Below are 12,775 nucleotides of genomic sequence, written 5' to 3' on the forward strand. Positions count from 1 at the left end.
CTTGGGTCAAAACAATATCTTTCTGTTGATTACAATACGTGAAAGAAACAGAACACGTTCAAGTTGCTTCCCATCCTACACAGTTTAACAAGCCTTTTACTTGGTAGGATTAAAGACAGCTTTTGTCTGCTTGCTGGGAACTCATTGAAACACAAAGTTCTGTGATAACTTAGATACAATTATTCTAATATGAATGATAAAAATAAAACCATTATTAAATGTAGTTATTGCTCTTTGACACTGAAAAATAAGATCCCTTAGTTTTTCAAATGTATTCTTTGTATTTCAAAATGAATTTTTAATCAACCAATGGTTTAATTCCCAATCATTAAACTAACCTATTTGTGCGTATAACTCTCTACAACAAGAATAGGACCTGTCTTTAGGGGAACATTCTTTTATTCAGGTTAATGCAGTATTTAAAAGAAAATGAACAGTATAAATACATTGGCAAGGAGCATGGTTTAACACAAACATTCTATACAGTAATATTTATTTTACCAATCTGATGAAACTCTCTAACAGGGGTGTCGAACTTGTTTTCATTGAGGGCCACATCGCAGTTATTGTTGCCCTCAGAGGGCCGCGTTAAACAATGAGTAATATATGACTATACATGTATATATAATACATTAACAATATATATTTTTGCATGAGCTTCTAAAAAACAAAAAAATAATTTTTACTTGAAAAACTGGCTGCTCAGTCACCAGAATTTCACAGTAAAAGCAGTGGGTTTTTTTTTTACAGCACATAAAAAAATGGAATAAATGGAATGGAATGGAGGAACAATAGCACTGTTTTTAGCAGTAAAATTTAAGCAACAGAGCTCCTGTTTTTTTTTTTTTTTTTTTTTTTAACGTAAAATCTTGTAATGTTTTTTTGTTTGTTTGTTTTTTAATGTTTTAGTGTCTTATTATATATGGAAAAAAAAACAAAACACCAAAGTTGATTTTAGGATAAAAAAATTGAATTTAACCGTAAAATCTCTTGTCAATTGTACAGTCTACAATTTGATTGATCATTTCTTTTGAAGTCCAGCAGATATTTAAGTACAAAATGTATCTTTATTTCAACAAAAAATATTTTTGGAACACATGAATACAGCTGAGATAGGCTCCAGCACCCCCCGCGATCCCGAACGGGACAAGCGGTAGAAAATGGATAGATGGATGGATGATAGTATAATATCTTGATTTAGATAATATAGAATTTTAAAAGACGTGCAATTGCATGCAATACATCATTTTTAATGTCAAAAGGGAAAGAACAAAAATACAAACCCCGTTTCCATATGAGTTGGGAAATTTTGTTAGATGTAAATATAAACGGAATACTATGTTTTGCAAATCATTTTCAACCCATATTCAGTTGAAAATGCTACAAAGACAACATATTTGATGTTCAAACTGATGAAACTTTTTTTTTTTTGCAAATAATCATTAACTTTAGAATTTGATGCCAGCAACACGTGACAAAGAAGTTGGGAAAGGTGGCAATAAATACTGATAAAGTTGAGGAATGCTCATCAAACACTTATATGGAACATCCCACAGGTGTGCAGACTAATTGGGAACAGGTGGGTGCCATGATTGGGTATAAAAGCAGCTTCCATGAAATGCTAAGTAATTCACAAACAAGGATGGGGCGAGGGTCACCACTTTGTAAGCAAATTGTCGAACAGTTTTAGAACAACATTTCTCAACGAGCTATTGCAAAGAATTTAGGGATTTTACCATCTACGGTCCGTAAAATCATCAAAAAGTTCAGAGAATCTGGAGAAATCACTGCACATAAGCGATGATATTACGGGCTTTTGATCCCTCAGGCGGTACTGCATCAAAAACCGACATCGGTGTGTAAAGGATATCACCACATGGGCTCAGGAACACTTCATAAATTCACTGTCAGTAACTACAGTTGGTCGCTACATCTGTAAGTGTGAGTTAAAACTCTACTATGCAAAGCCAAACCAATTTATCAACAATATCCTGAAACGCCGCCAGCTTGGCTGGGCCCACGCTCACCTAAGATGGACTGATACAAAGTGGAAAGGTGTTCTGTGGTCTGACGAGTCCACATTTCAAATTTTATTTGGAAACAGAGGATGTGGTGTCCTCCAGAACAAAGAGAAAAATAACCATTCGGATTGTTATAGGCGCGAATTTCAAAAACCACCATCTGTGATGATAAGGAGGTGTATTAGTGCCCAAGGCATGGGTAACTTACACATCTGTGAAGGCACCATTAATGCTGAAAGGTCCATACAGGTTTTGGAACAACATATGTTGTCATCCAAACAACGTTATCATTGACGCCCCTGCTTATTTCAGCAGGACAAGTGTTACAACAGCGTGGCTTCGTAAAAAAAAAAAGAGTGTGGGTACTTTCCTGTTCCGCCTGCAGTCCAGACCTGTCTCCCATCAAAAATGTGTGGCGCATTATGAAGCGTAAAATACGACAGCGGAGACCCCGGTCTGTTGAACGACTGAAGCTCTACATAAAACAAGAATGGGAAATAATTCCACTTTCCTTAGCTCCCAAACGTTTATTGAGTGTTGTTAAAAGAAAAGGTGATGTAACACAGTGGTGAACATGCCCTTTCCCAACTACTTTGGTATGTGTTGCAGCCATGAAATTCTAAGTTAATTCTTATTTGCAAAAAAACAATAAAAGTTTATGAGTTTGAACATAAAATATCTTGTCTTTGTAGTGCATTCAATTGAGTATGGGTTGAAAATGATTAGCAAATCATTGTATTCCGTTTATATTTACATCTAACACATTTTCCCAACTCATATGGAAACGCAGCTTTCATATAATATGCTTTAATAAAATGCTTAAGCTTTTCTTACTAAATGCAAACCCATTTCCATATGAGTTGGGAAAATGTGTTAGATGTAAATATAAACGGAATACAATGATTTGCAAACCCTTTTCAACCCATATTCAATTGAATGCACTACAAAGACATTCTTTCCAGGCTTTTGCGGGCCACGTAAAATAACGTGGTGGGCCAAATTTGGCCCCCGGGCCTTGAGTTTGCCACATGTGCTCTACAATGTAGTTTGTGCATTCATATTGATTTGGTTTTCCAGGAAAGACAGTAAAGTATACCACCGTCATCCAGAACTGCACGATTTTTGCCCCACATACCCGGACTTCCAGTGCATGCCACAGCCGGACGCTTTCAACCCCTGCGAGGACCTCCTCGGCCCCAACCTGGGCCGCTTCACCTGGACAATCGCCATTTTCACCGTCTCCGGCAACCTCTCCGTGCTCACGCACCTGCTCCTCGCCCGTCGCAAGCTCACCATCTCCCAGTTCCTCATTTGCAACCTGGCCCTGGCCGACTTATGTATGGGCTTCTACTTGATGCTCATCGCCTTCAAGGACTGCGACTCCCGCCAGGAGTACTACAACTACGCCACGGACTGGCAGACGGGCCCGTGGTGCGGCGTGGCGGGCTTCCTGACGATGTTCTCCTGCGAGCTCTCGGTTTACACGCTCACCGTGATCGGCGTGGAGCGCTGCTACACCATCGTCAACGCCCTGGATCTGAACAAGAGGCTGTGCATGCACCAGGTGGCCTCCACCATGGTGGCGGGCTGGGTCTTCTCCCTGCTGGTCGCCCTGCTCCCCCTGTTTGGGGTCAGCAGCTACAGCAAGGTCAGCATCTGCCTGCCCATGGATATCGACACTTGGGCTTCTCAGGCCTACGTGGTCATCGTCCTCTCTCTCAACGTCCTCGCCTTCCTGCTGGTGTGCTGCTGCTACGGCTGCATCTACCGGAGCGTCTGCAAGCCGAAGCCCGTCCATCGCAGCAGCGACACCAAGCTGGCCAAACGCATGGCCGTGCTTATTTTCACCGACTTCCTCTGCAAGGCGCCCATCTCCTTCTTCGCAATTTCCGCCAGCGTGCGCATGCCCCTCATCACCGTGTCCCACGCCAAGATAGTCCTGGTCATTTTCCACCCCATCAACTCTTTTTGCAACCCTTTCCTGTACACCATCTTCACCAGGGGCTTCAGGAAGGAGACGGGCCGGCTGCTCCACCGTTGTCGCGGCGCCCTAACGGTGTTCAAAAGTCACCGGCCGACGCTTCGAATTGACCAGCGGGCGAATATCGCCACCAAGCCAGAGAGCAAAGTTTAGGCTGTGCTCGCGCTTCTTGGTCACAAGCGTGGAAATGATCCTCCTGCTCAAGCTTGGAGAGGCCGTCTCGGTCCGCTTGCAAGCGAACTTTGGTGCAGTGGTGGGGCGAAGACGCTGACGTACAAACAAACAAAAAAGCACAGGGAAATAATAAAAATGGATTATATTTACAGTCGCGATCAAAAGTTGACATACACTTGTAAAGAACATACAAAAAACATTCATGACATTTGGTTCTTGTATGAATTTATCATGGGTCTACTGAAAATGTGAGCAAATCTGCTGGGTCAAAAGTATACATACAGCAATGTTAAAGGCCTACTGAAATTATTTTCTTATTCAAACGGGGATAGCAGGTCCATTCTATGTGTCATACTTGATCATTTCGCGATATTGCCATATTTTTGCTGAAAGGATTTAGTAGAGAAAATCAACGATAAAGTTCGCAACCTTTGGTCGCTAATAAAAAATCCTTGCCTGTACCGGAAGTAGCGGACGATGTGCGCGTGACGTCAAGGTATAGAGCTCCTCACATCTGAACATTGTTTACAATCATTGCCACCAGCAGCGAGAGCGATTCAGACCGAAAAAGCCACAATTTCCCCATTAATTTGAGCGAGGATGAAAGATTTGTGGATGAGGAAAGTTAGAGTGAAGGACTAGAAAAAAAAAAGGGAAAAAAAAGGCGAGGGCTGTGGGAACGATTCAGATTTACTAGGATAATTCTGGAAAATCCCTTATCTGCTTATCGTGTTACTAGTGTTTTAGTGAGATTATATGGTACCTGAAAGTCGGAGGGGTGTGGTGACCGCCAGTGTCTCTAAGGGAAGCCACGTTTCTCGACGAGGCGAAGCGAAGGCAGCCGTTGGGGCCAGGCTGAGCTTTTTTTTCCCCCTCTACGGTGGAAGCATCCCACGTTCGGGGGCGGCTGGTCGCAAGAGAGTCCGCAGCTGCCTCTTTGACAGGTGCACGAGGAACGACGCAAACTATCCGCTCATGTCTACGGTAAGAGCCGACTTATTACCACAATTTTCTCACCGAAACCTTCCGTTTGACATGTGGTAGGGAACCATGATGGCTTGACCGCTCTGTTCCATAGTAAAGCTTCACCGTCATCTTTAGGAAATGTAAACAGGGAAACACCGTCCGTGTTTGTGTTGCTAAAGTCAGCCGCAATACACCGCTTCCCACCTGCATCTTTCTTCTTTGACGTCTCCATTATTAATTGATCAAATTGCAAAAGATTCAGCAACACAGATGTCCAGAATACTGTATAATTATGCGATTAAAGCAGACGACTTATAGCTGGGATCGGGGCTGAAATTATTTTCTTATTCAAACGGGAATAGCAGGTCCATTCTATGTGTCAAGCTTGATCATTTCGCGATATTGCCCTATTTTTGCTGAAAGGTTTTAGTAGAGAACATTGACGATAAAGTTTGCAACTTTTGGTCGCTAATAAAAAAGCCTTGCCTTTACCGGAAGTATGTGCGCGTGACGTTGCGAGTTGCAGGGCTCCACACATATTCACATTGTTTTTAATGGGAGTCACCAGCAGTAAGAGCAATTCGGACCGAGAAAGCGACAATTTCCCCATTAATATGAGCGAGGATGAAATATTCGTGAATTAGGATATTGATAGTGAAGGAATAGAAAAAAAAAAAAAAAAAAAAAGCGACGGGCCTGGGCGACGGCAGTGTGAGCATTTCAGATGTAATTAGACACATTTACTAAGATAATTCTGGAATATCCCTTATCTGCTTATTGTTTTAATAGTGTTTTAGTGAGATTGTAAAGATTTTAAAGTAAAGATTGTAAAGACATACCTGGAGGTCGGATGGCTGCGGTGAACACACACTGTCTCAGAGAGAAGCCGAGGAGCCAAGCTCACAGCTGCTGCGGGATGACAAATAATCCACTGATGTCTTCTGTAAGATATATATCACAATTTCCCCATCCAAAAACATGCTGGTTGACGTAGGGAAAACATGTTCGTTGCTTCACAACGAACTAAAGAAACACCGGCTGTATCTGGGTGCTAAAGACAGCTGCAATCCACCAACAGCATTCTTTTTTATAGTCCATCCATCCATCCATCCATTTTCTACCGCTTATTCCCTTTCGGGGTCGCGGGGGGCGCTGGCGCCTATCTCAGCTACAATCGGGCGGAAGGCAGGGTATAGTCTCCATTATTAAATGAACAAATTGCAAAAGATTCAGCCAAACAGATGTCCAAAATACTGTGTAATTACGTCATGAACAGAGATGACTTTTATTTGTGTGTCGTGCAGCACTAATATTTCCTTACAGTCAGTGACGTCACGCGTATGCGTCATCATTCTGCAACGTTTTCAACAAGAAACTCGCGGGAAATTTAAAATTGCAATTTATTAAACTAAAAAGGCCGTATTGGCATGTGTTGCAATGTTAATATTTCATCATTGATGTATAAACTATCAGACTGTGTGGTGGGTAGTAGTGGGTTTCAGTAGGCCTTTAATGTTTGCTTACATGTCCCTTTGCAAGTTTCACCCCAATAAGGCGCTTTTGGTAGCCATCCACAAACTTCAGGTTGAATTTTTTGACCACTCTTAACAGAATTGGTGCAGTTCAGCTGAATATGTTGGTTTTCTGACATGGACTTGTTTCTTCAGCATTGTCCAGGACTTTGATAAGGTCATTCTAAAACCTTAATTCTAGCCTGATTTCGCCATTCCTTTATCCTTTACCACTATTGAAATGTACAGTATTTGGAGTCATTGTCCTGTTCAAACACCCAACCGCGCCCAAGACCCAACTTCCGGGCTGATGGTTTTAGGTTGTCCTGAAGAAGTTCGAGGTAATCCTCCTTTTTCATTGTTCCATTTACTCTCTGTAAAGCACCGGTTCCATTGGCAGGAAAACAGGCCCAGAGCATAATACTACCACCACCATGCTTGACGGTAGGATTGGTGTTCCAGGGATTAAAGACTTCACCTTTTCTGGGTATTGTGGCCGGACAGCTCAATTTGTGTTTCATTTGACATCACATGGATAAAAATAAGGGAAACTTTTGATCATGTTTGTATATTGCGCTGTTCTCCACACTGAAAGTGTTTCACACAGAGCCTACTATTGTTCACGCCACATTCACATATTAATGGGTGGTAAGGTACATTTGCGGCCACCACCAAACATTTTTACATGTTCAAACCCCAGTGTGAACAGGACTGGGAGCAAAGTGGGTGAAGTGTATTTTTTGCCCAAGGACACAACGGCCGCGACTTGAATTGCGGAAGCTGGATTCGAACCTGGAAACCTCCATTTGCTGGCTCAGCTGTGCTACCATCTGTACCACGCAGTCTCAAATTGCAAATATTTATAAAGGAGAACTTCACTTTTGGGGGAATATTGCCTATCGTTCATTTATTCCGCCTATAAAATCCAATAAATAACCATTCAAAAAGCGCCAAAAATACTCCATTTACATTTTGTGACTTGAATACTAACCAAGTATTAGTGATATTGTTATTATAATGGATAAACAATTTATCGAGGTGCCGTGATAACTTCTGTGTGTGTCTGTTTACATCATCGAGTGATCTGCTGCTTCCTCGCTCCCTGTACGTTTATTCTGGATCATAAATCATTTCACCTGAAAAGTCTGAGTAGGTATTCTGACAATTTTGCATACTTGACAGCCTCTTAAAGACCCGAAAATGGCGAGAACGAGATGAAAGACGCTTGGCTCTTTTCTTTGTGAGGATTATGAGACATTTTTCATCCAAATGTTAATATATGAAAATCCCAGCAGTCGGCATCCTGACGACAGCAGACATTGTACAGTAAGTGAGGTAATATTATGTGTATTTGCTCTCAGGAAGTCTCCAGTGAGTATTAATCAGTGATGAAGAAGAAAAAAAGCAAAGGTGATGCATTTTTTGAAAATAATGCTGTGTCCATGCTTAAAATGATCAAAATAATAAATGATTATTATAAATGAGTATGTGACTACATTACATATATACTTACATCATGTATATAAAACCTCAATAGGAGGTGTTTGGATGCTTTTTAAAGGATTTGTAGGCTCCATTGTAAGTACATCTTTCATTGCTTTTATTTAATGTTTAGAATTCTCTAAAAAAAAAAAAAAAAAAACATCGTCATGTCTCATAATGAATGTGAACGATAGGCAAAATTCCCAGAAAGCGCAGTTCTCTAACAGTAAAGTTCATCGCCTGCATCTGAAAAGTAGTTTTTCTCCCTCTGCTTGCAGTATTTTTAAACATTTTAACTTGTAAAAATTGCTCAGTGAGAGCTAGTGAAGTGAATTATATTTATATAGTGCTTTTCTCTAGTGACTCAAAAGCACGTTTACATAGTGAAACCCAATATCTGAGTTACATTTAAACCAGTGTGGGTAAAGTGTCTTGCCCAAGGACACAATGGCAAGTGACGAGGATGGCAGAAGCGGGGATCGAACCTGGAACCCTCAAGTTGCTAGCACGGCCACTCTACCAATAGAGCCATACCACCCCATAAACCCATCGGACTGTATTTCCACTTGGAAAACTGTTTGACACTACAAATGTGCTGTGTCTGATTACTGAGGGTGCGAAAAAAAAAATGGATTCACATCTGAACCACGAGTCTCATTTTTCTTATTTCATACAAAATAATTCATAATTTTGAAAAAAAAAAAGTAGGAATCCATTTTTAAAAAGACATGTTTTAAGCCATCTCCAGCTTACTTGGTGTGCGTTTACATCAGCAGCCTGGAACCTGTTTTGACATGTTTTCAATCAAATTTGGGTACCAAATAATATATCAGGGGTGGTATAGCTCGGTTGGTAAGCGTGGCCGTGCCAGTAACTTCAGGGTTCCAGGTTCGATCCCCGCGTCTGCCATCCTAGTCACTGCCGTTGTGTCCTTGGGCAAGACGCTTTACCCACCTGCTCCCAGTGGGTGGCACTGGGAGCAGGTGGGTTTAAATGTAACTTAGACATTGGGTGTCACGATATATAATTCACAATATATTACGGGAAGCGATTTTGAAATCGAACAGTCACCCCTAGAGTAGGAATCGAACCGAATTGTAGATTGTGGTAAGATTCATATCCCTCCCGATTATGCGTTGCATAAACCGCATCAAGCCAGATTAAAAATAGGTCAAATAAAATACCAAAATGTCTAAAGACATTTTTTGCTCCTCACTGGAATTCATGCACCTGCACATGTGTATCAATCCGAGCAATGCAGAAATATTTCACGAGTACAATCGTTCAACAAATACCGTATTTCCTTGAATTGCCGCAGGGCATATAGTACGCGCCTGCCTTGAATTACTGCCGGGTCAAACTCGCTTCCCGAAATAATTAGCGCATGCTTAGTATTACCGCCTAGTCAAACTCGTGACGCCACGAGTGACACTTCCCCTGTCATCATTTTCAAAATGGAGGAGGCTGATTTCAATACCGGTCATTTGAAATCTCATAAAGGGAAGAAGATTAAGAGCTATTCAGTAGAATTTAAGGTCCAAGCTTACATCACACTCAAATTTTTACTGCATACCTTTGGTAAGTGCCGGAGTGCGAAGAAGTTTTAAAATAATTAGCGCATGCTTACTTTTACCACATGCCTTTGGTAAGCGCAGGAGTGAGAAGAGGTTTTAAATTAATTAGCGACCCGGCGGCAATTCAAGGAACTACTGTGGCTATTTTAATATAGTGTGCATGTTTCACGCTACAAACCATTAAACACACTAATGTACATTTTATTAGGTTATGGATTAATTTAAAGATTTTGGCGCGCTTGGGAAAGAGGCCATGCCAGCAATCTGAAGGTTCCTGGTTCGATCCCTAACTTCTACCACCCTAGTCACGTCCATTGTGTCCTTGAGCAAGACACTTCACCCTTGCTCCTGATGGGTCCTGGTTAGGGCCTTGCTTGGCAGCTCCCGCCTTCAGTGTGTGAATGAATGGGTGAATGTGGAAATAGTGTCAAAGCGCTTTGAGTACCTTCAAGGAAGAACAGCGCTATACGGGTATTTACCACTTACAAAATGTTGAAAGTCAAGTGCAGCAAGGCATGCTGGGAGCGCTTTTGGATTCTCAGCAAAACAAAAAACAAAAAAACTAAATTAGATCGCTTGCAGTGTACAAAAATACAAAAAAATACAACATAAATAACGTTATTTGTCAAATGATTTTACTCATGTCAAAGATTTCTTTAATGTGCAACTACATTTCCGCATTCCTTTAAATCAGTGGTTCTCAAATGGGGGTACGCGTACCCCTGGGGGTACTTGAACGTATGCCAAGGGGTACTTAAGATTTTTCAAAAATATACTAAAAATAGCAACAATTCTAAAATCCTTTATAAATATATTTATTGAATAATACTTCCAACAAAATATGAATGTAAGTTCATAAACTGTGAAAAGAAATGCAACTGCAATATTCAGCTAGATTTTTTGTGGACATATTCCATAAATATTGATGTTGAAGATTTCTTTTTTTTGTGAAGAAATGTTTAGAATTAAGTTCATGAATCCAGATGGATCTATATTACAATCCCCAAAGAGGTCACTTTAAGTTGATCACTTCTATGTGTAGAAATCTTTATTTTTTATATTTGAATCTCTAGTTATTTTTATATCTTCTTTTCCCAAATAGTTCAAGAAAGACCACTACAAATGAGCAATATTTTGCACTGTTATACAATTTAATAAATCAGAAACTGATGACATACACTCAATTAAAATGAGGGCAGGATTTCCATCCAACAAATATAAATGTTGCCCCAACTCAAAATGTGTACATTCTCGCAACACAATAAAAATGAGTTAGTCCAACTCATTTTTAGCAAATAAAGCCAAAATGAAATTATTGCAATCACGAAGCGAAATTGATTTACATTTGTCAGACAAATTTTTAACAAATACAGTTAAAGTTAAATTATTTTGGTTACTAAGCGAAATTGATTTATATGTGCCTGACTCAAAATTGATAGGAAATTAAGCAAGCTAAAACACGGTATTTTTAATGTAGAATAATCCTTAATTCAATCTTGAATTTTTAATATAACACCACAAGATGTCAAAGTTACTTGAAAACACAAACCAAAATGTTGAGTTTCAGTGAAAACAAAACATCAAGAAGTACATTTTACATAAAGACCATGCTGTATTTTACTTTTTATCTCTTTTTTTCAAACAAAAATGCTTTGCTCTGATAAGGGGGTACTTGAATTTAAAAAAATGTTCACAGGGGGTACATCACTGAAAAAAGGTTGAGAACCACTGCTTTAAATAATACGAATGTGCAGATGCAGGGGACTAATAAATTCCTACGGGGGTGCATGTCATGCCAGAACACTGGGTTAAGTAAAATCGGATATTTTTGCATATTATAAGAACTAGATTTCCTATTCCAGTACATATTGTAAACGCTCCAATTATGGACAAGGCATTAATTAGAAGCAGGCGATAACTGGAGAATGGTTGTTAGTTCTGATATTTAAAAAACGTATATTAAACCAATATGGACACAACGATTGGATGGACCACAATATTAGGAAACTGTGCCAGGACGGCGTGGCTCGGCTGGTAGAGCGGCCACGCCAGCAACTTGCGGGTTCCAGGCTCGATCCCCGCTTCCGCCATTTTAGTCACTGCCGTCGTGCTCTTGGGAAAGACACTTTACCCACCCACACTGGTTTAAATGTAGCTTCAAGATGTAGAGAAAAGCGCTATATAAACATAATTCACTTCAATAAACAAGCAAGTGCTAATCCAGTGGACGGCAGAAGTGACACAGGGTTGGTTCACAGCGCACTGCAGAACAGGCGGCTAACGGGTAATGAAAATAAAACAATGGTAATAGAACTTTGGGTAAGATGTAAATATAAGTTTTGTTCATTTGTGTAAAGATGTATATTTGCACTGCAGTGTGTGATCTACTGTATGTGTGTAAATTACTTGGGTTCCATAAAAAATCATTATAACTTATTTTTTATACAATGATTTGTGGTGCATTAGAAGGCAGAAAGGAAAACCGAACAAATGTATCAACAATTCCATTGCGCAATAGAGCAGCAACATAGTCAAAGTTGCGAGAGGGACAAATGCTTCATCAGCATTATTTACAGTTGGCCAAAAAAGTATTTAGTCAGCCACCGATTGTGCAAGTTCCCCCACTTAAAATGATGACAGAGGTCTGTAATTTTCATCATAGGTACACTTCAACTGTGAGAGACAGAATGTGAAAAAAAAATAATCCAGGAATTCCCATTGTAGGAATTTTTAATCCAACTTTTTTTTTATTGACTTTTTCACATATACAGAAAAAAGGTGCAAGTCGAAACAGTACAATTTTAAAGTCAGTGAATTATTCATACCTTTACCCCTAAAACCACCCACCCACCCACCCTTCCACCCCACTCAGGTCGAACCAACCAGGGACACATGGCACAAACAACAAGTAAGACGACAAAGACACACACATTCACACATACACCCATACAAGACCAAAAACAGAAAGAGACTAAAAGGAGAGAGAAAAGGAGAAAAAATAAAAAATAAAATAAATAATAATAATACTAAATAAAAGGGAGATTATTCCTCATCTGCGTCTGGACA

General features: G+C 40.1%; 1 protein-coding gene across 2 annotated transcripts in view; it reads left to right on the forward strand.

Moving 5' to 3' along the window:
• lhcgr (luteinizing hormone/choriogonadotropin receptor) overlaps nt 1-7,269 on the forward strand; it is a 43,221-nt gene extending 35,952 nt beyond the window's left edge. For both annotated transcript variants that reach the window (XM_061910459.1, XM_061910460.1), the window contains one exon: nt 3,099-7,269. In XM_061910459.1, coding sequence (XP_061766443.1) covers nt 3,099-4,155 — 1,057 coding nt within the window. In that variant the 3' untranslated portion in view covers nt 4,156-7,269. The remainder of the gene's footprint in view (nt 1-3,098) is intronic.
• Nucleotides 7,270-12,775: the final 5,506 nt, after the last annotated feature.

The sequence above is a fragment of the Nerophis ophidion genome, linkage group LG09 (genome assembly GCF_033978795.1).
Source record: "Nerophis ophidion isolate RoL-2023_Sa linkage group LG09, RoL_Noph_v1.0, whole genome shotgun sequence".
Classification (NCBI taxonomy): Eukaryota; Metazoa; Chordata; class Actinopteri; order Syngnathiformes; family Syngnathidae; genus Nerophis; species Nerophis ophidion.